Below are 23385 nucleotides of genomic sequence, written 5' to 3' on the forward strand. Positions count from 1 at the left end.
GTTAAGAATAGCCAAGGGAAGAAACATAAACTCCGATACCTGTGGCTGCCTACTATCCAGCTGATATCGATATGCCTTTTAAAAGCCGCTCTTATATAACCAGCCTAAACGGGTACCAACCCCGAGGTTTAGGTGTGGAACGAGTGCCTTGGATCTTCTTATGGGTAATGCTCTGAAAGCCGACATCATTTCGGCAAGATTCGATACCGGCCTATCAATAAGGTATGGCAACGCAATATTTGATGCTATGCAACGAGAAAAGACTAGGAAGAAAGCATCTACGAATAACGAAGTCGAATGCGTATACTCAGGAGTACACCTTGCCATTCTACATGAGATTCACGCCTAATAACTGGTGAGCTCAGCACAAAGGTGTACATGCCGTCAGTAAAAGGGACGCATGGCTTTACCTATGCTACCAGCCCCTGATTTTGCATGTCTTGTGATGCCCGTCAGACTCAATCCGACCACCTTCATAAAATATTCGTGGCATGAGGGGTGGCAAGTCTGGTAAGGTGGTCCGGGTTCTCGAGCAAGCTGCCGGTGTTGACAGATATAGTTTCCGGAAGACCAGGCGATTGTAGCGCGAGTGCCTATATCCACCGAGTCTAGAGGCATCGTCCGAACTTGATATGCCGACGATAGTGCCACTCGGCGTAGGGATTCGTTACCTGGCGCGTAAAAAGCCCTCGTGATACTCAGTCTTAAGAGCAAGTAAAAGGAATACGATAAGCGTTTCACTATTCCTACATAGCGGGCTGGATATCGACGTGGGACCTTTTCCCCCCCGGGGGATAGGTAATCGGAAGCGATCCGTAGGACCGACACAATCGCGTCAACCTATCTTCTTCATGATTTTGATAAGATCGTCGATTCTCGACTCGTACTTCTCGCGTTGCTGGGCTAGCTCCTCCTCGTACTTGTCCTTCAACTGCTTGACCTCGTCCCGGTGCTTCTCTTTCTCGGCTCTGAGCACTTCTTGAAACTCGTCGTCCATCTCCTGGAGCATATGACTCAGCCTCTCGATCTCGCTAGACTTCGGGCCTCCCCCGTCCACCGGCTCGCGCTTCGGGGGGATCACGGCGGGAATAGAGGCGTCCGAGTCAGATGAGCTATCGGATGGCTGGAGGTCGGAGGTGATGGGCATCAAGAGACCCTCCGTATGCTGGAACTGGTTCTTTGTCCTGGGCTGGATAGGATGCCGGCGGCGGCGGACGCGGTGCTTCCCGGCGGGAGATTCATCAAACTCCTTCTTCGTATGCGGGGGCGAGCAGGCAAGACCTTTCGCCGCGCACCGCAGGCACTTATCGGGCCAAGTCCGTCCTTTTGGGTGACACTAATCGCGATTAGCGGGAGCACCTTGGTGATCAGGGCGACGAGAGATACTCACAGTTAAGTGGCCCGTCCGGCATTGATCGCACTTAAAACGAGTCGTTTCTCTACGTAAATCGGCAGCCGCCGCAGAAACACCCGTCAGGGGTGGTTCGCAGTGTTGGCCTCTGGCTACGCACCGGTCGCAGGCGTCGCTGTTTTGGCGGTAAATACACTGCCGATCTTAGGGGTAAGCAAGCCTTCGCGGTTTCGGACGTTGCGCATCAGGTAAGGGGCCGCTTCGTAGATAACTTGCCTTTACATGGTTCTTACGACAGGACTCGCAATTCCGAGGCACGCATTGAAAGGGTTTTTTTGGCATCTCGTTTTATTAACGTCGCCTTGCGCCGAACGAAGGTTTCCGAACAGCGATAAACAACGCGAGCGCAGTGAAGGAAACTAGATAGTACGTACGGAACGGCCGACGCGCGCGGGGGTAGATCGTAAAACCGGGCGGTAAATAAGACTAGGTATATATGTAGAAAAGAATACTGTTACGTACGAAATTGGTTTTTATATCTCGACATACTATAAGTTCTAGAATATAGATATTTACGTTTTATACTATAAATAATTAAAAAGAAAATATTAATATTAATAATTATAAAATAATAATTTACAAAGAAAATTTAAATTTTTATTAATACATGATTTAAATATAGAAATTGTATAAGTATAAAGTATTTAATATATTTTATTTACTAATATATATGAATTAATAATATTATATATATATTAATAATTATAAAAAATTTTAATATTTCATTAAATTACTATATTCTTAACTATATAAAATATATTTTAATTAATTATATTCTTTTCTTATTTACGTTTGTATATTTTTACAGTTTTTATTTATTTATATACAGTTTAATAAAAGGTTAGTTTCGCGTAGTTTAATGAAACGTTAATTGCTAATTCTAATTTGTAGTCTAATTAAGTATTAGTTTCTACTTACTTCTTTTTCATCACTTAATATTTAGTAAAGTTCTAGCTCTTTGGTATAAAAACATACTTAGAGAAGCGCAGAGCGCTTTAACGTAGATATATCAATCATCTGCTTTACTTCGGATAGAATCGTATTTTAAAGAGGTTTATACTTACGCAATCAGTGTAAATTGGCGGAAGCATTCGCTGATGTAATAATCACTTTTGTGCCCCATCCTCCGATCATCTAGGTAGATGCGCGCGGCGATAAGGCTAAACGGACGTGCTCTCCCTTCCCTTTTCACAGCGTGTAAACCAGCTTGCCCGCGCTCACCCGGCCAGCCCGCAACTCGTCCAAGCCCTTAAGCACGCCCTCTAGGCCGCTTCCCCCTCGGTTTACGAACGTGCGGATGGGCCTGATCGTGCCGTCCGCCAATAGCTGCGGCGTCAGGCTCAAGAATCGGGTCCCGAACTCCAACTCGTCCGGCTTCGGGGGCACATCGCCGTCCCACCACGGGTACCCGTCGCCAAACGCATCGTAGGCGAGGTGAAAGTACGGGCCGTCGACCTTGGGGTTGAGCTGCCTGAGGAGGTCCTTGTCGACGGATATGATGGTCGCATACTTGCTTTCCTCGGCGTCGCTCAGCGCCGCCGCGCACACCTCCACGCCCTTCCCGGTGCAGTCCCAGGCCAGCTTGAGCTTGTTGTTCGTGAACGCCTTGATATCCGCCCCGCACGTCGGCGACTTGTAGTCGAACACGGCGTCAGCCCCTAGCGACTTGACGTAGTCGAAGTTGTGAGGGGACGCCGTCGCTATCACCGTTAGCCCCGATGCCTTGGCGTATTGGATGCCGTAGAGCCCGGTGGCGGTACTACCGCCGTAGATGAGGATAGGATACGGCGTCTTGGTCGGCTCGCTCGGGAACGGCAACCCAAGGATCTTGTAGAGACCTTGGCCCTTGTGCGATGTTAGCTGGTATGTCTGTCGTCGACCTGGGCCCCAGGTCTGGCTTAAGCAACGTACCAGTGTTGTTACAGAAACACCAAAAGTAGCGGCCTCTTCGTCGCTAATGCTGTCGGGAACCTTGAATTGAAGCGCGGCTTTAGCAGTGAGGTAATCACCGAACGAGCCGAAGTCGTGGTTGTGTCGATTCCTGGAGGTATCACGCTCGAAGCGTTAGCAACCGGCAAGAGCGGCGCTATATAAGTCTTCATAAGTCTTCAGTAACCAACTTACCCCCCGTGGACCCAGCCTGCTATACGATCGCCCTTCTTGAAGGGCTTCGCGACGCCTTCGCCGACCTCTTCCACGATCCCGACGTAGTCCAGTCCTATCCTTGCGCCAGTGCCCGCTAGGCCATATTCAATCGTTTTCCAGTCGGCAGGGTTGACGCCAATCGCCTTGACCTTCACGAGGACGTGACCCTCACGCAGTCGAGGCTTAGGCACTTCCTGGATCTCCGCCTTGCCTCCCTCTCCCCGCACGACTGCCTTAACCATGGTTGCTTTTTTTCTCGGCTTAGGTGGATGTGGTAGATGGGAAGTACAATCAATTTGGATAGGCAGCCGACTCGTCCAGTTGTACTGCGTGCATCGGTACGGCTGCACGCCAGGTTGGCGGGTTCCTAGATATTTATATCCGTCTTGCTTCCGGGGCCCCCCAGCGCCGAGTTCTCGATAACATCGTTACTGGAGCATAGGTACTATTACGTAGCAAATCCACACTACTCAATATGCCGCGCAGGTTCCAGGGCGCAAGTAGATGGTCTATTAGTAATAACTAACGACCCTGCTGGCGTGTAATGTAATAAGTAATATATGCCATACTACGCTGTTGTGAGAGGAAGTTGTCTCATGATGATAATCCCCACCCTCACTAGTTATATCTGTATTTCAAAGCCAGATTGATTGATAATCAACAATGCCGTCTGTTACATACATGCGACTAGAACCAGGCACGGTTGGCGGCTTGGCTACATGGGCCAGGAAATAATATTTGCGGTAAAATAGCATATATCTTGTAGTCCAACCGACTTGAGAGTCTGCAAAATCCTTAATAGCCCAGCCGTCTAGTAAAGGTCATCAAGAGTCCCGATTCGCCCGCGCAAGGGTGAACCGATCCGACCCGATCCGATCCACCAATTCGCAAAGCCGACGCAGAAAAGACATAGAACTCCGATTTGGTATCTATCATGCTATCTAAAAAGGGGTAGTCGCCTCGGCACAGAACGAAAAAGAGGCAGCAATAGATGGGAAAAAGTCAAACCGCTAAGCATCGCCTAACACGATGTATTAGTCCCTTACCACCGTGAGGAAGTGGCCGGTCCACTCCGATGTATACAGTATCAGTTAGTCTTCCAAACCCGGGGCGTAACTACCGGCCGCCGTAATCGCTGGAGTAACCGATGTGCTCGCCAAAATTCTGCTGCATGCCGCCTTCGCCAAAGCCCGTCCCTGGACCGCTGACGTAGCCTGTCTCCTCGCCATCGTCGTAGTCGGAGTTGTCGAAACCGGGGCGGCCGCTGATTTCGTCTTCGACATTGCCGAGGTCGTTTTGTCCCCAGTTCATCTGCGCCAGCGCCGGGTACTGCGCCAGTAAAGCCGCAGGTAAGGCGTAGCCGCCAGCATCCATCCCCGGATAGACGGTGGGATCCATGGCTGCTTGCTGTTGAGCCATGTTTTGAGCCATGTTTTGTATCCGCTGCTCCTGCCACATCCTCTGTCTCTCGATCATTTCTTCATCCAGCAAGGGCTTGATGCATATGCGGCCTGCCTCAGATCGGAAATGGCGTCCCAGTGCATCCGCTCGGGCAAACCGTCTACCGCAGCCCCACTGGCCGCCCGCCTTTAGGTCGCCCCTGCAGACGAACTTCTTTTCGCCCGAGTGAAGGCCTTCGTGACGTTTCCTGTCGTGCTGCCTCGCAAATGCCTTCCCACAGACGGTGCATACGAAAGGCCGCTCGTCGGTATGTGTACGCAAATGGGATCTTAGGTTATACGCTCGGGTAAAGCGCTTAGGGCAGAGGGTACACTGGAATGTGGCAGGATGCTTCTGGACCCTCTTGGTGGTGCCGTTGTCCTGCGCAGCTTGGTACTCCGGGTCTGCTAGCCGAAGCGCAATCACATTGTTGGGGACTGCCGACATAGACTGACGTCTCCTCGAAACGGCATTTGCACTGCCGGACCTGTCATTAGGCGACAGTGATCGCGAAGACGACTCGGATCCGGAACGGCTACGGTTAGCTAGGTCGTCGCCGAGGTGTGGCGATAGACTTCCAGGGGTATTCGGTCGCGAGAGGACGGCCCCTCCGCTGTTGAACGGATCCGTGACCGCTCGCGGACGGGATCGGGGGCGGCCTAGAAACTTGTCAGTGATGCAGAAGCTCGCGATGTCGAGATCAATCTCACCTCTATCGGGTGGCGTCAAGGACTGCGCGTCCATGGGCGGCTTCGGCAATTCAAAGGTATTCTGCCTCGAGTTGGGGGCAAAGTCGATGTTGATCGAAGGGGGGGCCATCGATTGCGCGATAGTTGGATCTATCGGCGCCTCTTGGGATAGAGTCGGAAATTGCTCCGAGGTCTGCATAGGGTAGCTCATCGTAGGAGCGTTTGGGTATCCAGCATTTAACAATACGCCCTGGCTCGGCTGTCCACCGTCAGACAACTGCTGAGGGAGCAGTCTAGGGGATATGGCCGGACTGTGTGACGGACTACGGCTGTTCTGGTTGTGATCCGATATACTAAAATTGCCCAAGTCAACAACCCCGTCGTAGAACCCATCCGTGGGCCGTTGCATGGGAGAATGGCCATGCTCCGTGTGCTCGAAACTGTCGCGGCCTGTCAAATTTGGGGACGCAGCGGCCGAAGATACATCAGAGTACTCAGACGGCGTCCTGCGGTGGCCTTGGAATTGAGGTGCCTGGCTCCAGTCAAATTGTCCCGGCAACAGGGCCGCTTCCGGGCCGAGTGAGGTATGTCTAGAGTGGCGGCCCGGCGGAGAGGAGAATTGATGCTGGTTAAAGGATGGCGACTGGTGGGCGGAGCCGGGATCAGGCTTTAGGAGATGGGGCGGAGTGGGAGAGTGGTGTGTCTGCGGGGATGTCATGTTGGTGAGATCGTTGGGATTCAGAACTTGCGCTTCGGGTTGCGAAAGATCGCCAAACAAGGGCGCCGTGTTGAACTGGTCCCCAGGGGCGGACGGTGGAAAGAGCGAGAAGTCGCTTCCGCCGCCGAAGTCGATACCGAGGAGGTCCTGGGTGAACGAGGCTTGAGGCTGCGACGAGAGGGCTTGGGCGAAGTCCTGATTCGGGTTGAATGAGGCCTGGTCGACGACAGCCTGCTGATCGAAGGGCTGCGATTGCGACGGGCTCAAGAATGGGGCGTTGCCGCTGTTATTATCGTAGGTGTTGAAGTCGGGGGAGGTGAATTGGGGGCTAGCTGCTGGTGCTGCTGATGCGGCGTTGATACCAATGCCGAGACCGATCGATGGCTCCGGGGATCGATATGGTTGAGGCGAAGGAGAATGACTATTTCTTATATGAGGTTGCTGATGACCAGCGGATGGTGAGCGGCCGCGAGCCGGACCCGCGGGTTGGACAGCTTGTTGATCCATAGCGCGTACGTTGTTTCTGTCTTTAGAAATCCCAAGTTGGCGAGGTTGACTGATCTCGGAATCTGCCTGACGGGTGGCGCAGCCCCGGAGACGCTTTTTAGGGGCTGTGCTCGTTAGGCGAGTCTGACCCGTTCCAGGATACTGCTTTTCCCCGTACCCAACGCGACCAAGCCAAATATGGTGGTACTCGGTCGTTATCGTTCTACTCTACCCAAACCTGGCCGTCGGCAAGGGGGGAGTCTTGGCCCAAGAATGGAGTAGGGAAATTGTCTAGAGGTTCTAGATTTAGATTTAGATTTAGACGGGTGGCCGGACGAACAGCTCTGTTGGAGTACGGACGGGTCCGCGGAGACAGAGGCAACGAGGGGGAGGCAAACTAAAACAGGGAAGACCGGCAGGCTCCAGATTCCGGGTGACGGCCTAGTAGTTGATCCGGTTGGCTCTGGGAAAGGGATGTACAGCACGTTTCGCGGGCGGGATCTGCGACAGTGAGAACTTGGCGATTCGGGAGAAGATGTCAGGCTGGCGAAGACGCTCGGAAGCCGGCGTTCTCGAGAACGTGGTGTCGCGCAGATTGCGGGCCGCTCAGCGGGATGGCTTACGAGGCAGTGTAAAGTGGTAAGGTGAATGACCGGTATTGACGCGAATGATAACCATTAAGCAGTCAGGTTGCCTGGGGACGGAGGGCGATTGATTCGGTTGTTCCCCACTACTGGAGTTGCGTCGCCCGCTCTGCGTATATAGCAGGTATAGCACGAAGGGATGTATGTATGCCTCGCCCTCGTTTCGACTCTCCGAAAAGAATGCATACACAGACGAACGGTTGATTTGTCGGACCGGACCGGGTTCGAACAAAACCGCTCGAGTGGTCGTCGTCGCTACTCGTTGCGGAGGAATGCGACAGCCGGCCTGCGTGCGAGAGAGGCTTTTTCTCCCTCTCCCTCTCTCCAATTCGCTTCCTTTGTGATGCGACGCCGGGGGTGATGGACCGCCCTGAAACTAGAGGAATGACAGGTGGGGTGGGTTTAATTGCACTCGATCAAGCAGTTTGCTCTTGGGGAGGAAGTTCGGCTCTCTACGTCGACGGCGGGTTGAGCAGACACCATGCGTAGGACCTCGAGAGGGCGATGGCAGGTGAAGGACTCAGGGGAGACTGGTAAAGAAACTTGCGATGGACGGACAGGCTCATGTTGGGACAACCCTCGATCACCCCGCCCTGGCGCCCCACCATGTTTTGCACTACCTCGTAAGGTCCTAACAGGTAGGTACTTAAGACATGCCTGTAGGCACATGTAGGCGGGTTATTTACAGGCAGGTGGGTGTGTACCTGCTTCACATGTCCATATTGGTATGTACCTATGTATGTAAGTAGATACCTGCCTACTTACTCATACCTACGCACCCACCTCCCTGGCCCTGGGTTAGGTGCCTATCTAACCTCTAACCAGAGTCCCTACACCTACCTAACGTTATGTACAGTACAGGTATTTACCTATAGTTAGGTACGCATACGATATATACCTCCTGGGTACCTGTATATATTTAAGGGAGAGGCATGCTTTACGTCGGGAGGAATGCGGCGATTCTCAGAATTGTCTAGGAAACGGAAATGGGGGAAAGGAAATCGAAAAGCTGTAAGCACTTAGTTACTTACCTAGGCATCTAACCTATAAGGTATAGAGGAAGTATGTTAGGAGACAAGGCACATACCTACGCGTAAAAGGCAGAGGGGTACTTAGGACTGCGAGAGTGTGCCCTAAGCGCACAAGATACCTAGGTATATACCTAGGTACCTCTCGACCTATACACACGCACATATAGAACACGCTTACCTACTGAGTATACCTTGCATGGAAGTTAGGCAACCCCCGACTCATGGCGTCGTTGTTATTAGGTAGCGTGATTGGGCCGTCTGGGCCCTCCCAGACCTACCAGGTTCCGTCCGTCCCAAGTTATCCCGACTTCTCCTGGGCTTTAGGGCTGGCCCACTTCCTGAAAAGGGTAGCCATGAGGCCATTTATCGCCCAACAGATGCGCTCGAAGTCTAGATCGCGTATCCTCGAACGCCTTATCAAGTACGCGCTACCTCTCAACGTACACCGGCCTTAGGTGCCTAGGTACCTAGGTAGGTAGGTACTTAATCCACCTTTGGAGGTATCCAGCACCAACACAGGTGTTGTACCTGCGAGGTTGGCTCTGGCTTCGTCAGGGTCTTGCTAGCTAGGTACCTACCTACCTAATATACAATACATATATGCCTACATACAGGTACCTACCCGTACTATGTTAACCTACCTAGCCTATAAGTAGGCCCTATAGGTAGGTACCTAGCTTATGTAGGGTGGTGTGGGCGTTTCCAGGACTCGGTGAGACAGGTCAACTTAGGTACCTGGAACCTTGGAAATGTTCAAGGAAGAAATTAAGCCAAGTCCCGTAATGCCCAATATACATATCTGTACATAGCACCTGGCGCGGACGTACATAACCGGATACTCAAAGTACAGGCAGGAAGTACCTAAGGAGGTTAGGTAGGTAGGTAAATACGAGAGGTACACACACCATAGAGTCTATATAAAGCACTCGAGGTACTGTTAAGTACCGTTCTATTATCGTATTACGCGCGCGGCTTCTATCTCCATCTAGGATCAGGATGTTAGGCAGCGATTGGATCGCGGGAGGGAGAGCGCAGGTATATTCGACATTCGATCGAAACAAGATGAGGTGGGCCTAATTCATGCCCACTCCCAAGCATGCATTGCCACACCCTCGCTTTCTTTCTCCTCCTCCCTTGTCCTCTCTCCTCCTCCCGCTCCCAATGCTGCTCGTGGCAGTCAACCCGACGGTAGGCAACCTCGCTATTGTTTCCGATAATTTCCTCCCCTCGAGGCGGTGAACGAGTGACCGTCGAGGATTTTCTCTCGTCGCATCTCGACGCAGGAGGAGGAGCAGACTTTGGATATCGATCCGTCCCATTCGCCGTCGTCTTCCAGAACCTCACCTCCCCCCTCTTCCCCCCAGCTCGATCCTGTCGTATCGTCGGCCGCGGCACGTACTATGCATTCATCTCTTGGCTGCGTAGCTGGATCGACCGGTTTAGCCTTGAGCCGACTTGCTGGCTTCCTGAGCGAAAACCGCATCCTACATACATGCAGTATAGTATGTGCCTTGCTGGCTGGCCGGCCATCTGGCCGACTGGTTGAGTGACAGGCTCCTTGTCTGGTTGGCTGGTGATCTAACGAGATGCAGAGGTGACTCAGGCTGCGCTTTTCATCCTGTCTTGGTCCCCCCCCTTCAGCCCTACTTCCATCCCGTCACCGAAACTCTTCCCACCTGCCTCATTCTTCCAGGCCCATCCTTACGTGCCGGGATCGTGGCTGTGACCTCGCAAGAGCCGTATCGTCACTCTCTCCCCCGGTCCGCCCCTCCCGGTCGGTTATCTTTCCAGAACACCTTTTAGAAGCGCTTCTAGTACAGCCCACCCCTCCGCAAATGCATACCGTACGATTCCCTGGCCTGCGAGGTGCCCCCCGCCTGCTATTGTTGCCTCCGGTCGGCCTAATTGGCTCGTGTCCGTTTCATCGTTTCATGGAAGTGTTTCGACATGGACGCGCAGACGCCCACCCAACCCACCAACTATAGCCAACCCATGGAATGCGTTGTGGCGTTGCCGTCCCGTTCCCGTATCTACGCTATCTAACAACACCCCAAAGGCATGCAAATATATGTAGGTACGTGCATACAACCTCGCGGGGAATGGGGGGCAATGTCTACCACGTAGTGTACTGCGCAGGGCAAGGTCTCTGCTACGACAGAAGATGCGTACGTATATACTCAGGGAGGTGGGCGGTGTTCTAAAGAAAGCTCCCGTATAGGTATATGGAAATAGTAGGTATGGCTTGCTTGTACGACAATGCCCACGACGCACCTAGAAAAAGAAAGACAACACGCGAGTTAGTCGAAAATCATCTCCCTATCCGGGCTCTCCCTCGTGTTAGCGATTCGCATCCCACTCACATAGAGAGAGCAGAATGAAGAGGACAGGGTGACAGACCCGTCTCGAGCCTGTGGCCTTAGACACGTGAAGGATTAGGGAAGACACGGCATGGAGTTTGCCTCAGTCAATCAGTCAAGCCAATGCAACGAGCACACACGCTCACCAGCAGCTACCCGACCGACTTAGCTCAGGTAAGAAAGATGCTAAGCCAGAATACGAAGTTCGGTTTATCACTCAGTGGCAGCATTTGCAACTCTCCCTTCGCTCACGGGTAACAGCCGGTCCACCACCGTCTTTCTTCTACGCTGCCGCCCGCTGTCTCACTGGATCTACCTTGAGGCGGCGCGGCGCACAAAGAAGGGATATAAATAGCAACGCCCTCCGCCCTATCAACGCAACATCAGAATGACCGTATTTAGTCGCCATCAATATGTACGCGTCTGCCCTCCGCGCAAGCCAGCCAGCGGGGGAGGCGTCTCCACGAACGGCATCCAGTCTAGGGCCGGATCGGTTCTGGTGCTGATGAGTGAGCCCCCCCCTTCTCAAATACATCCCGGTTTATTATTAGGCTCGTCGTTACCGCCGTCGGCGAATTAGAAACGCCTCGCGGCGGGTTTCGCCCAGTAAGATCCCGTTCTCTCACTTCCGCAATACGGCCAAAGACGACCGACATAGATCCTCGAGCTTGCGCAGAAAAGTAGAGATCTTTTGAAATCTATGTAGGAGTTGGGATTCAGACCTGAGCAAGTAATGCCGTAGCCCCTCTCGGCTCCCCCCGCCAACGCCCTTCTATTATGGGTATTCCGTCTTTGCCTTCCTCTCTCCCCCCCCCTTCTCTTTTAGTCAGTTATGCCAGTCCGGGGCTCATCGTCTAAAACACCTTAGTCTTTACCTAAAAAGTCAATCCGATGCTGGCCCCCAGAGATCCTGTCTCGCAGCGCAATAGCCGACCAACCAAACGCCCCACCCCAGCGCAAAATACAATATCTGCGGCGTCGCCCCGTCGTCGTTTACGTGGACCCGAACATGTGACACCCTAGGGGAAAAAAAACAAGAACAACCACAAGAGGCTTCCTCCCAGTGCACACGCCCTGTGTCTCGGCGGAATGGGCAAGAGACGGGAGAGAGCGTGCAAGCGTTGCTACTCTCCGATCTACATGACCTCTTCCCGCTCGTAGCCCTGCGCTTTGAGGGCGGGCCTTGGCGGCTGCTGGCCGTCCTTGTATTCGCTGACGAAGGGGTTGGGGTCTTCTTTCTGGTTGAGATTGCTTAGGGTGTGGTTGACACCGCGGTGGCAGGCTTCGTCGGCGCGAATGTAGAGGATGAGGTCCTTCATCGTCCGCTTACCCTCGGGCATGTGCCAGTACTGGACGGCGATGTCGGGGACCACGAACTTCGGGTCCGACCACTTCGGCAGGTGTCCTTCTTCGATCTGCTTGATGGCTAGCGTGTACGTGTGCACGGCCTCTTCCTCGAGGTAACCCACTGAACACATAGAGAAGGTTAGTCTACGGGCCGAAGCTGGTCCAGCGTTGTCGGGATTACTAACCAAAGCGGTGGGTGATTTTAGGAGATATCAAGTAGGTTACGAAGAGGGCGTTGAAGTAAACCCCTTGGGCGGCGAGGAGCATGAACTTCATGAACCAGCCCGGCTCGCACATCTTGATGAAGGTCAAGAGGTGCATCCGCTCGTTATAGCTTTCCTCGAGGAGTGTCTCGATCCAACCGTTGTCTCTCTTCAGCCGTCGGATGCTGTGCAGATGTCTCAGCATCCCGGCGACCATGCCAGGGACGCCGGCGATGGACTCGAGGAATAGGAAACGTAGTAGCCATTGAGCCTCGGTCAGCGGCTGGATCGTCTCGACGGCAGTTGTCGGGTTGGCCTTGTCAACCTTTTGGTCTTTCTTCATGCCAGTGAAGAAATCCATTCCCCATCTACATGTGCGTATGGCTTTCCAGGCAACCCAATCGCCCCAGGTCTTCACCGGGCGGTGGGCCGGCACGACCTGAAGCATTTCCTTTATGCCAACACGGTCCATTAGTTACTGCTCGCAAGCTTGGACGGGCCATCGAAGAACGGTGATGTCTGCGTGGCAACATGTGGGCGGGGGGGGAGAAAGAGGGACACGAGAACCTGCTGGGCTCAGATTTGGGAGAGAATCTGCTCTACTACTGACCTGTTCGGTGTAGCCATGATGCGGCCATGCTGCCGGCGTCGTGCGAATGTGCTCTGTCTCCTTGGAAGGGAAAAAGTCCCTGAAAGTGGCCACCGGGGTCGTGGAGAAGGCTCGCGAGGCCCCCTTATGCTGGACGGACACGACCAGGCCGACACGAACGGCCGTCGGATAGCCGAGCGTAGACGACCGAAACAAGGCGGTCGCTGCTCTGGACAGGTAGGCGGCCTGTCTTGTGGCGCAAACGTTGGCTTGAGCTGCGGTTGGCAACATGAGGATCACGCGGACACTGACACGCCTAGTGGCCGACTACCTGTGCTGGCTACAGCGTACGGGTTGGGTAAATAAGGCGTGAGATTCTGATCTGGACCCCTAGGTGAAGTGACGGAGGGGAAGGCTGTCTGGATTTTCTCTTGGGCGGAGGAGTAGAAAGTTTGCCTCAAGAAAAGTAACACTCTTATATGTGGCCCCCGGCTTACACGCTTACCGTTGGAGGAGTGACCGTCTTGGCCACCCCCCCCCTATGGGACAAATAGCTTAGCAAAGTCTGACCCGAACCTTTGTGACTAGGTTCGAGGCACAGTGTTACGGGCCAAGCGGGCGGAAGAGGATCCAGGATGGCTACGAAGAGTGCCCGGCATGGCTAGGACGGTGAATGGAGGCCGACCACAGACGCCGAAGAAGAGACGGGCAGCGGCTTGGGGCAGGCCCTAACTCCTCGTGGCCCTCCTTTGTTTGCCGTGTAACGTGTAGCGCCGTAGCCTACGGAGCGCGTGGTGTATTGGGTAGGTAGTTATCTAGGAGGTAGATTGGTAGTGTAGGTACGCAGCGTGTACGCAGTGCGCGGTGCGACAGCGGCTCCTTACTCATGACCCGACAGCGTCGAGCCCGGGCACGGGAGCGACGTGGTAAAAGGGGGAGGGGATGGCAGGGCCAATAGCAGCGGGCGCGATTCTCCTTAGCCAGGAACGCTCTTTGGGTCTCCGCCAAGTCGAGAGTCAGGTGGACGTGAAAAGTCGGGAATTGCAGGAGTTTGGGAGAGGCGCAAAGGAGCAAGATGAGAAAAAGGTGGGGGGCGTCTTTGCTCCGGGACATTTTCGAGTGGGGCGCATCTATTAAAACAAAAAAAAATAAAACTGGCAAACCTCTGTATCGGGTTCTCGCTTTGAGCAAGTAAGTATCTTCATGCGCCAACGACCGTGGCGCGCGACCACTTCAGTCCAAACGCAAAGGCGTCCTTAAGCAGAAAACACGGCAGAGTTTAGAGTCGTAGGACTCCACGAATCTGTCTCTTGCTGCCGGACAGCTTTTCTCGTCTTGGCCGCGGGAGGTTCGTCTTTCCCCACCGCCCGGGCAGGTCGTCTCGTCGCAGAGGGGGCAGGCCGTCGGTACCGTCGCCCTCGCAGTAAATAGCGCGCGCACCCATTAAAACAATCGGGACTCGGACTTTGCGGGCCACTCTGATTTCCATTATGCCCCCCCCCCCCCCCGTCGTCCACAACCCGCACCGGCCTTGGCCGCCTCTAAAACGCCTCCGCGGACGAGGGTGACTCATCACCTAACTTGTCTTACACCGTACTGGCGCATGTAGGTGTAGTTTAGGTATTCCCTGCCTAGGGAAATACGACGAGCTTCTCTCCCAGCCGCACTGGACGACACATGTGACCGAGATATGTCCTGGGCGCCGATCGGCGAGATGCCGCCGCAATGCAGCGGGATACCAGGACCTGTGCTCCCCGGGGAGGGATTGAAGCGAGGCTCCTCTTCAGCTAGCATGCTCGGGATATGTAGGCTGCTTTGCTTTTTATCTGCTTCTCGATTTGCATGCCCCCCCTCTTCGCGATCGGGCGGGTTGACGAGTGTTGGGAAGTTGGAATTCTATATTACCTACCTCTTACTAGCTGACGACGCATGAGCTACCTACCTGTAGCAGACAGGGAACCTTAGTCCTCGGATTCCACATAACCTACCTTGATTATCCGAGTACGCAGGGTGATATGAGAAGAGGGGTGCCCTTAGCCTAACCATGGGCAATCTTACTAAACGCAAGGACCGCCCACTACCAAAGATAATTTAGCTCTGCGTTGTCTGCGTCTACGTGACTACATCACGATTTCGCCCAGAAAGGAGATCCCAGAGCGACATTAGTACCTACGAGTAGACATACATAGGTACCTACCAACGTTCAAGTGAATAATATTCCACACAGGCTTGAAAAATACAACAGAAACCGCTCGAGTCGGACACGATATAAGACAGCATACCGGAGGATCCTAACTAGTTCCGTCACGTGAACCGATGTTGGCCCCAAGCGGTAGGTAAAGGTAGGTATGGGAATACGTAGGGGGCCTGGTCTATTTTAGGACCGTAGCGACGTCACTCAGCATGCCGTCTCTCGCAGGCCCTCTCGTCTCAGCGAGAGGTACCCAACCTCCAACCCCTGATTCCGTACACTAAGTACCTACCTACTAGGAGACTTGCTGATGTGTCTGCCATGGATCGTCTCGAGTATTTCCCCCTTAGGTACATACCTACCTATCTACCTACCTATCTAGGGGCACGGGTAGCTCTGCACAGCGGTATCCTTATGACCAGGTGGTGGCGTAAATATAGGCACGCAGGTGACCGGAAGATAGGAGGTACCTAAGGTGGCTCGCCATCTTACCGCGTAGGAGGTACATACCCAGGTACCTTGGAAAAGAACAGAACCTGAATGCCCCGCTGACCCCGCGTTCTACCGCCCTCTTAGAAATTCCCCTTTGCCTATCTTAATGTATGGGGGAACTCGTAGGTACGGCATAAATAAAAACATTAGAAGAAGTACCTACCTCCTATAGGCACACCAGCATTTCGGTCAAGTAGGTACCTACCTGCCTTAGGCATGCCTCCAGTCCCCTTCGGCTGCCCCCACCCCCCACACCGTCCTGTGGCGCACAACATCACACAACGATACTTTTTTGAGGGGCAGCCTGAGAAATAGCGCTCTCCTTTTTTTCCTTCTCTTTTCGTGCCCAACCTTGTCGAATCTTTACCAACGTCTACCCCTTGATCTCGTTCTTCCTCCTGATGCCTCCTATAGGCACTCCCTTTTCCACTTCGATATTACCGTCCTCCTCCAGCAACAAGCTCCTCGCAATCCAGCAGCGCCCCGAATAGCTCTGCTCTCCATACCTATCACCCACCACTGTTCCGCATTGACCCGAATCCGAATCCTTTGACGACAACCACTACCGACCTCGACCTGATTCAAAATGCCTCCAAAGCAGTGGGGTGAGTCACTATATACCCGGTTGGGCGGAAGCGCGCCTCTCAGGAGTCCTCATTGCCGCATCAGACGCGGGTGAGGCAAGTTGGAACCCGAGAACCGAGCAGAAATGGTGCTTAATAGGCCTCCACGCACGAGCCGCTCCGATTACTGTCAACGCGACTTTCCCGCGCGGCCCCTTTACAACGTACATATAAACCGCTTTTGACAGCCTTAGCTGACTGGCCGTTTTTGGCCCACACAGACGACGAGGAAGAGGGATCCAGCGACGACTCCTCTTCTCCCCAGCCAGTTGGCGCTATCCGTCGCAACAAATTCGATGACGAGGAGGATGATGAAGGAGATGTAACCCATCCCTTGCCAAAGTCCTATCTCCCTTTCTACCGTATTGACGATGTCGCTTCTAGGTACTAGACTCGTGGGACGCTGCCGAGGACTCCGAGGTCGAGCGCGAAAAGGCAAAGAAGGCTGCCGAAGCAAAGGCCAAGGCCGAAGCCGAAGCCGCCGCCAAAAAGAAGAGCAAGACCCAGCGCATCGCAGAACACCAGGCCGAGCGGGCTCGCCGCGAAGCCGAGGATGAGGAGTCCGAAGAAGAGGAGTCGGAATCACAGCGTCGTGAACGTCTGAGACAAACCGAGAAGGAGTCCGATATGAAGCACGCCGAGGACCTGTTTGGTGATGCCGGCATCAGCCTGAATGTCGGTCGTAAAGCTACCACTGCCGGCTCTGCCGTGGCTGTCGACTCGCGCGACCCGACCAAGACCGTCAACCTCGCCACCCTGCCTCTCTTCAACCCTCAGACCAAGACCCAGTTCGAGAACCTGCGCAATACGCTGGTCCCCATCATCGGCGCCAATCACAAGAAGGCACATTATTCGTTGTTCCTGCAGGAATTCGCCAAGCAACTCGCCAAAGACCTGCCCAGCGACCAGATCAAGAAGATCTCCAGCACGCTCACGGCCCTGGGCAACGAGAAGATGAAGGAGGAGAAGGCCTCCGATAAGGGCGGCAAGAAGACGAAGGCACAGAAGACTAAGACGCAGCTGGTGACAAACCGGGCTAACACGGCCGACGTGGCTACCTACGAGGAAGAGTTTGGAGAGTGAGTCGTATCTCGGTAGACTACCTTTGCGCCTTCATCCGTGCATTAACACCCTCTGCAGTGACGATTTTATGTGAGGAGCTTCCAACAGATTGTTCCTCCAGAGCCCTTGTGGCATCGTGTCGTAAATGTCTTTACGACAGGCCCTCTCCATGGCAAAGAAAAAAAAAGGTTCTTCCTGGTTGCGGTTTGTACGGAGCTATCGCCCATGTCCCACACCTTATACCCTCCCCCCAATGCACGGCATCGACATCGGCACATCACACCGTCGTCAGTAGAAGTAGTAGTAGTAGTAGGCCAATGTCATCCCCTCGGTTTCCTGCCCCCTCCTCACTTTCCCCCCTGCCACCCATAAGCTACGGGTTTTACAATGAGACCGGCGACGAGGCACGCCAAAGCCGAAGAAGCCGCGATGAAAACTCGGAGCTGCTGCGTCAAGACACGGTTGAGAGAGGGGGAGGGGGGGGGGGAAGGGAGGCAGGGGCTCAAGAGACCCTGCGTCCCGCGCCGCGCTCTTAGGCCAGCGGAGGCGGAGAGGGAGAAGGGGGGGAAGAAGGAGGGGAAAGACGGGAGCCAAGTCGTGCCCGGGGACGCTCCAGAAGAACGGTAGCTAGCTAGTTAGGTATAAGCGCCAGCTCGCGGGGATTGTATGTAAACCTAACTAATAGTTGGCCGGGACACGTCGCAGTTTTGACGAGAAGAAATTGATCCTCCATACCGCCGACGCTGCATCTCCGTGCTTCCCAGTGGCAGACGTGCTCGCTGGCTACCGACTTCACTCCCTCATCATTTGACGCTATCGTGTGTAGTTACGGAGGCATGGCAATAGCAGTAGGAAGCGCGTATTCCATAAATATAGTCCGCTTTGTCTCTTTCCATCCAGCTCTGTCTCCTCTGCTTGTTTAATTATTTATTTATTAAACCCCCTCGAAAACAAGACCCGTCCGACCTGCCACGCCTAGTCCTAGCCAAGTCGATAGTGATAAGATGGCGTAAATGGGAGGAAGAAGGGTCGGGGGGGTATTTCTTCCGTAGCAAAGGGAGACCGCCCGTGGTTATCCGTTGGTCTCATATGCCAACAGGCAATAATAATAATAATAATAATGGTAATCACGATAGATAGACAAGACACCGGACACCACCACCACCACCACCACCAAAAAGAAAAAACTCCAGTCCCCTAGCCTACATAAGAATATGTTTGTTCGTGGTAATCCCCATCAAGTGCCCCGTTCCCCATCCCGTGTGTCCGTGAAATGTATCAACTTCTCTTCTTTTTTTTATTAAAAAAACTCTCCTCTATGCAAAAGCAGCGCGCGCCGGCATCATCCCCGTCGTAAAGTGAAGGTTTTCGGGTTTATTTCAGTTTAGGGTCGTGTGTAGGTATTTACAGAGGTCGAGTGGAGGGGGGGAGGGAGTTGAGTGCGTCGGACCTCATCTCGTGTTTCTCGACGCGCGTACAACAAGGAAGGGGGGGGGGGGGGGGGGGGAGGCGTTAGATGACGTTGCCGGCCATGCCCATGAACAGGGCGTGGATAGCCAAGCTGAGGGTCCAGAAGCCCACCTTCTTGAGGCGACGAGCCCGGCTCTGCTGGTCCTCGACGTCGTGCGCGAACGCCGCGTACACCTCGGCCGACATATCGTCCATCAGCCCGCAGTCGTAGATCGTCCAGGACCCGTCGAAGTCGGAAGCCCGCTTGATGATGCGGCAGCTGATAGGTATATAAGTGCGCTTCGCGTTGATGTAGGCCACGATGGGTCGCACGAGCGCCTGGTTCACGTACGAGAGATTCGACGTAAAGACAGGAACCGTGGCTTTGACGTCGTTAAGGTGGATCCGCAGGTCCATGACTAGGTAGCGAGGCCGTTCTTCTTTCGCCGTCGGCGGTGACGGGGTTGGGGTTTCGTCGAGAGAAGTCACTGAAGGAGTTGCCGCGGTGTCTACGTTGTCTATGCCGTCTAAGTCGTCTACGGACTGCAGATAATTCGGGGCGTTGAATATGACCTCCTCGTCTCGGCGAGGGGTGTCGAGAATGCGCAGGTAGCGGTTTGACGTGACAGCCTCCTCGAGCCTGTCATAGAATTCCGACACGACCTTCGTGATGCCCTCGTTATCGTCGACGGGAAACCTCATGTCTGCTACAATATCGACATTGCCTTCGTAGATCCAACCAAAGGGACCTTCGACTCCGCGGTTGAGGTGGTCTATTCTGAGTCCGTCTATTCGAATGCGACTATGTTTCTTCCAAGCATCCGGTTCCCCGAGTGGGTCTATGCTCATGTGTTCGCGGCCGGCAGGAACCCCGTGAATCTGGCGAGGATGTATCGTAAAGAGCGATCCGTCATACGACCCAGACATATGGTTTGCGGATAAGAAGTCGTAGAATAAAAACTGCTTCCTCAACTGAGGAAGCTCACACGAGTATATACTCACCGTGAATGGGCGAAACCCGTTTGGCTGGTGGATTGTGACGAGCAAGTCCTCTAGCTTGAAGGAGTCGATCTCGAAGTCGCCGGGGGTATGCTCGCGACGATATGATAACGGATCGACTTTCTCCTTGGACCACCTCACCGAAGTCCTATCGACAACCCCTCGGACGCCTTTGATTTCCACGTCCTTCAGCAGTCCCTTGCCGCCCCACCACTTCACGAAGGAGAGCGTGACGTTTACGGTGTTGAGAGTGGCATCGAATTGAGTGTAGTTGCCGTCGTCCACTTCAATGGCGTGAACTTCTTTATCAGTCCCCCTCTCTGCAGCGGCGACAGCCGCGGCATTCGAGGAAGATCCTTTGCTGACGGAAGACTTGACCTGGCCGGGCCTCCGGGACACGAAAACGTTCCTGAAGGAGATGACACCATCCTTCCACCTAGGAACAATGGCCGACTCGAAGATAATAGTCAACCCGGCGGACTCGGTAAGGTAATCGCCAACCCATTTCGCAAGAGTTTCTGTATTTAACGTTAGCTATACGACAACTCTCATCGAGGAAGGGTGTGCAGGCCCCTTTACCTTGCGCGAAAACGGTGTTTATAGAGAGGATGACGAGCGAGAAAAAGGTCGTGGTGCCAACGAGAATCCAAACAAGATGACCGAATAGAACCCAAGACACGAAAGCGCCCCATTCATCTATATTCCACGGCCTCATGCTTCTTATAGAAAACCACTTGAACCGAACCTTTAGACGCTGCCAGAAACCGTTTGTAGCAGCTAGAAATTCTTCCTTCGTCGGGCGATGAGGTAGGTGTGGCATGGCCGGTAAATGAAAGTAGTTAGACACGGGTGCCGGTGTTGTTGGCTCCGGCTCGGGTGCCTCCAAATTGGGCTCCGGCCGAGCGGTAGGCTGAGGCGGGAGCGCATTCTTCTGCTGAGAGGCCGCTAGAACTTCCTTGTTCTCTTTCGACTTCGAAGTGTTCGCTCTTCGATGAACCCTGGGCGCTCGAACCCGACCAGTGTGCACAGCCCTTGTCCACGCCTGTCTTGCTAGCTTGCCGACAGTTGCTGGTTGGGCGGCGCTCCCCAGGATAGCGGAGTCCGCAGCCGCGGAACATGTCGCCGTGACGGCCGAGGTAGTAGACGAGGGTGATGCGAATCCGACAAGTAGGAGCCCGCTGGAAGTGAAGCTGCGGTAAACGTTGTTTCCGTAGGTCTTTGGTGCCCATGGGAGCGACCACGATGACCGCGACGACCACGATGCAGAGGAGTAAGATGTAGTCTGGTGCGGGCCAAGGCGGCTCACCGGATTCTGCTTTGGCGATATTCGGGAACTGCAAGCATCGATCAACTCGTAGAGGGATCGCCACGCAGAGCGTCCCTGGCCTACGATCCTAGGCCTAGCTGCGGAATACATGGCGGAAGCTCATGGTGATGCCGTTCCCCGCGAGCTTGTGAACCGAACCGAGCGCCAAGCTGGAGAAGAAGCGGGAGAGAATGAAGACCGCAACGGCGCGGCAGCGTTGAACCGTCGGAATCCTTCGCCTAATAGGTAGGAGGAGGAGATCTAACGAGGGGCATCGTTCCACTCTTCTAACGGCGGACAACGAGAATCGGGGGACGCATGCAGGTGGAGGGCATGGGTAGAAGAGCGGGCACGAAGCAGAGCCTAAGCCGTACCTAATGGATGTGATTCCCAGAGTTTGCCCTAGTTCCGGCCCGGGAGGAAGTGGATAGAGAGAAAGACGCAGAAAAAAAAAGGTCGTCATTGGCACGAGTAGTACGAAGAGGTACTTGCCTACATATGCGATCTGCGTGATGGGACCAGTGACAAGGCCCCGCAAGTATGCAATAGGTACTCATATATGTGTACATGCCTCGTACCTAGCGTGGGATCCGTTCTGCGGTTGGCGTTCGCGGGAGGAGGGGTTCGGTTGAAACGGGGCACCGGGTACCCGACAGGTACCGATCCTGGTATCCGTTAGCCCATGCAGATAGAAGATATCTAGGTACCTAGGTAGGTAGGTACCTGCCCACCTCCTCCCCACCTACCGGGTACTTCGATACGTAAAGAGGGGTAGGCATCAGTTGATGCATATCGACGTCGGGTACTGAAAATGGATATGTCTGAAAGAGAGCGGGAGTTAAGACACTACGTCAATGCCCCTATACGCCTGGTAAGGGCATTGCGCTTAGACTACGTCAGGTACCCGCCAACGATATAACGACAGCTACCTAACTCGAATCAACACATAACCAACAAATTAACCGAGGAACATCGTTCTACACGGTAGCTATGCAAATATGCAGAGTGTAAAGCACCATCAGTGCAATTTTACCCTCTTCACCCAACTGCTCCGCCGAGACGCTATATACGTGTTGAAGCGCAGCATCTTGGTCTGTGAGGGGGGGGGTACCTAAGCGAGCAATCTGAAGCACTCTTAGTGCCACTGGAGCCCTCCAGGTGGATCAATTTTAGGTGCTACTGAGTTGACATAGGGCCTAACGCTGAGCGTTACTATGGCATGTCGGACGGCCTGGCCTACCTGTCGGTAATATCGGGGTTGCCGCAGCTGACTTTTGTATAGCGCACCCAGGTTCTCTTCTAGTCTATGTATACGTGTGGCACCTGAGGAATCAGGCATTAAGAAAGGAGCCCTGTAATTAATAGAATTAAAGAAAAATACGTAACAGCTAACTATTCGTAAAACGCTATATTTAAGCCCTTTTAGTAGTTTAGTTTTTATACCTTTAATTAATTAACTAGGTTTACCTTTTAATTCGTTTTACGTACCTTAAGATTAAGGTAGTAAGGCTACGAAAGGAACCGCTACTAAAACGTATAAATAGCTATTTATTATAAGTAGAACGCTAGTAGTATAGCTATTAATCGATTAATAGTAATTAAAGTTATTCTTAATCTTTCTACGGCTTTACGAGCCGTTCCTAATACTTTACGATATCCTTACCGCTTATCCTAGAGTCCTTTCCGCCCGGAGAGACGAGCGCCGAGCTTATTACCGACCTAAAAGCCCTTATAGGTAATCGAGTTACTTACGGCAGAATAATGAACGGTACTTATAAACGTATAGAGCTTTTAGCTCGTAATCTCCGTATAGAAACGACCTTCCGTATAAAGGAGCTTCGAGCTAGCCTCGAGCGGAGCTTTAAATAACGTTTCGATAAACGCCTCGAACCTATGTAATAATAACTATAAATAATAATAAAATATATTACGAAGCGTAAGAATCGTAAGATTAATTAATCCATAAGCTAATTACTTAAACGGGTTACTTTAAGCTTTCTTATACGAATTAGGGCTACTTAATTTACTTTACCGCCGATAGGTAAGATCTTAAGAAATACGAGGCGATAATAACTTAAATAGCTTAGGTTTAAGGCTATTCTATAGTATAGTCCTTAGGGCTTAGCTCTTATTTAAGCCTTATTTTTAATAATAGGTATGGTTCCTTTTATAACCCTTCCTATCGCTTCTCCTATAGTACCTC

General features: G+C 53.2%; 6 protein-coding genes across 6 annotated transcripts; 1 reads left to right on the forward strand and 5 right to left on the reverse strand.

The window, feature by feature from the left end:
- Positions 1–613: 613 nt before the first annotated feature.
- On the reverse strand, positions 614–1850 carry GGS23DRAFT_291025 (uncharacterized protein). The gene is made up of 3 exons (XM_051512641.1): positions 1628–1850; positions 1391–1546; positions 614–1336 (listed from the first exon to the last, which is right to left on the reverse strand). The coding sequence occupies exons 1-3, from the start codon at positions 1691–1693 to the stop codon at positions 836–838; spliced, it is 723 nt and encodes a 240-aa protein (XP_051375535.1). The 5' UTR covers positions 1694–1850; the 3' UTR covers positions 614–835.
- A 360-nt stretch (positions 1851–2210) lies between these two features.
- GGS23DRAFT_552298 (putative alcohol dehydrogenase) lies at positions 2211–4136 on the reverse strand. Its single transcript, XM_051515392.1, has 4 exons — positions 3536–4136; positions 3323–3452; positions 2476–3256; positions 2211–2404 (listed from the first exon to the last, which is right to left on the reverse strand). Exons 1-3 carry the CDS (start codon positions 3796–3798, stop codon positions 2600–2602), a joined length of 1050 nt encoding a protein of 349 aa, XP_051375536.1. The 5' UTR covers positions 3799–4136; the 3' UTR covers positions 2211–2404; positions 2476–2599.
- Positions 4099–7291, reverse strand: GGS23DRAFT_291122 (uncharacterized protein). Its single transcript, XM_051512642.1, has 2 exons — positions 5707–7291; positions 4099–5655 (listed from the first exon to the last, which is right to left on the reverse strand). Exons 1-2 carry the CDS (start codon positions 6908–6910, stop codon positions 4673–4675), a joined length of 2187 nt encoding a protein of 728 aa, XP_051375537.1. The 5' UTR covers positions 6911–7291; the 3' UTR covers positions 4099–4672.
- Positions 7292–11756: 4465 nt separating this feature from the next.
- GGS23DRAFT_291209 (alternative oxidase) lies at positions 11757–13595 on the reverse strand. The gene is made up of 3 exons (XM_051512643.1): positions 13082–13595; positions 12454–12922; positions 11757–12389 (listed from the first exon to the last, which is right to left on the reverse strand). Exons 1-3 carry the CDS (start codon positions 13349–13351, stop codon positions 12058–12060), a joined length of 1071 nt encoding a protein of 356 aa, XP_051375538.1. The 5' UTR covers positions 13352–13595; the 3' UTR covers positions 11757–12057.
- A 2734-nt stretch (positions 13596–16329) lies between these two features.
- Positions 16330–17669, forward strand: GGS23DRAFT_615466 (translation initiation factor eIF3 subunit; the record flags this gene model as incomplete). Its single annotated transcript, XM_051520716.1, has 4 exons — positions 16330–16348; positions 16588–16688; positions 16751–17445; positions 17507–17669. 4 exons carry the CDS (start codon positions 16330–16332, stop codon positions 17520–17522), a joined length of 831 nt encoding a protein of 276 aa, XP_051375539.1. The 3' UTR covers positions 17523–17669.
- Positions 17670–18527: 858 nt separating this feature from the next.
- On the reverse strand, positions 18528–21683 carry GGS23DRAFT_552322 (mitochondrial distribution and morphology proteins-domain-containing protein). The gene is made up of 2 exons (XM_051515393.1): positions 20456–21683; positions 18528–20394 (listed from the first exon to the last, which is right to left on the reverse strand). The coding sequence occupies exons 1-2, from the start codon at positions 21291–21293 to the stop codon at positions 18941–18943; spliced, it is 2292 nt and encodes a 763-aa protein (XP_051375540.1). The 5' UTR covers positions 21294–21683; the 3' UTR covers positions 18528–18940.
- Between the last annotated feature and the right edge of the window lie 1702 nt (positions 21684–23385).

The sequence above is a fragment of the Durotheca rogersii genome (genome assembly GCF_024521655.1).
Source record: "Durotheca rogersii strain YMJ 92031201 chromosome Unknown GGS23scaffold_3, whole genome shotgun sequence".
NCBI classification, from domain to species: Eukaryota; Fungi; Ascomycota; class Sordariomycetes; order Xylariales; family Xylariaceae; genus Durotheca; species Durotheca rogersii.

What these genes read in the sequence shown, in the direction of transcription:
- GGS23DRAFT_291025 (XM_051512641.1), bottom strand. Translation starts at nt 1,693, where the DNA reads ATGCCAAAAAAACCCTTTCAATGCGTGCCTCGGAATTGCGAGTCCTGT. An exon ending in GTCGTAAGAACCATGTAAAG is followed by an intron (nt 1,547 to 1,627) that starts GCAAGTTATCTA and finishes TAAGATCGGCAG; the next exon opens with TGTATTTACCGCCAAAACAG. An exon ending in GCCGGACGGGCCACTTAACT is followed by an intron (nt 1,337 to 1,390) that starts GTGAGTATCTCT and finishes AATCGCGATTAG; the next exon opens with TGTCACCCAAAAGGACGGAC.
- GGS23DRAFT_552298 (XM_051515392.1), bottom strand. Translation starts at nt 3,798, where the DNA reads ATGGTTAAGGCAGTCGTGCGGGGAGAGGGAGGCAAGGCGGAGATCCAG. An exon ending in GCAGGCTGGGTCCACGGGGG is followed by an intron (nt 3,453 to 3,535) that starts GTAAGTTGGTTA and finishes TGATACCTCCAG; the next exon opens with GAATCGACACAACCACGACT. An exon ending in GTGTTTCTGTAACAACACTG is followed by an intron (nt 3,257 to 3,322) that starts GTACGTTGCTTA and finishes ACATCGCACAAG; the next exon opens with GGCCAAGGTCTCTACAAGAT.
- GGS23DRAFT_291209 (XM_051512643.1), bottom strand. Translation starts at nt 13,351, where the DNA reads ATGTTGCCAACCGCAGCTCAAGCCAACGTTTGCGCCACAAGACAGGCC. An exon ending in ATCATGGCTACACCGAACAG is followed by an intron (nt 12,923 to 13,081) that starts GTCAGTAGTAGA and finishes GTTGGCATAAAG; the next exon opens with GAAATGCTTCAGGTCGTGCC. An exon ending in TAAAATCACCCACCGCTTTG is followed by an intron (nt 12,390 to 12,453) that starts GTTAGTAATCCC and finishes CTATGTGTTCAG; the next exon opens with TGGGTTACCTCGAGGAAGAG.
- GGS23DRAFT_552322 (XM_051515393.1), bottom strand. Translation starts at nt 21,293, where the DNA reads ATGTATTCCGCAGCTAGGCCTAGGATCGTAGGCCAGGGACGCTCTGCG. An exon ending in AAACACCGTTTTCGCGCAAG is followed by an intron (nt 20,395 to 20,455) that starts GTAAAGGGGCCT and finishes CGTTAAATACAG; the next exon opens with AAACTCTTGCGAAATGGGTT.
- GGS23DRAFT_291122 (XM_051512642.1), bottom strand. Translation starts at nt 6,910, where the DNA reads ATGGATCAACAAGCTGTCCAACCCGCGGGTCCGGCTCGCGGCCGCTCA. An exon ending in CTTGACGCCACCCGATAGAG is followed by an intron (nt 5,656 to 5,706) that starts GTGAGATTGATC and finishes ACAAGTTTCTAG; the next exon opens with GCCGCCCCCGATCCCGTCCG.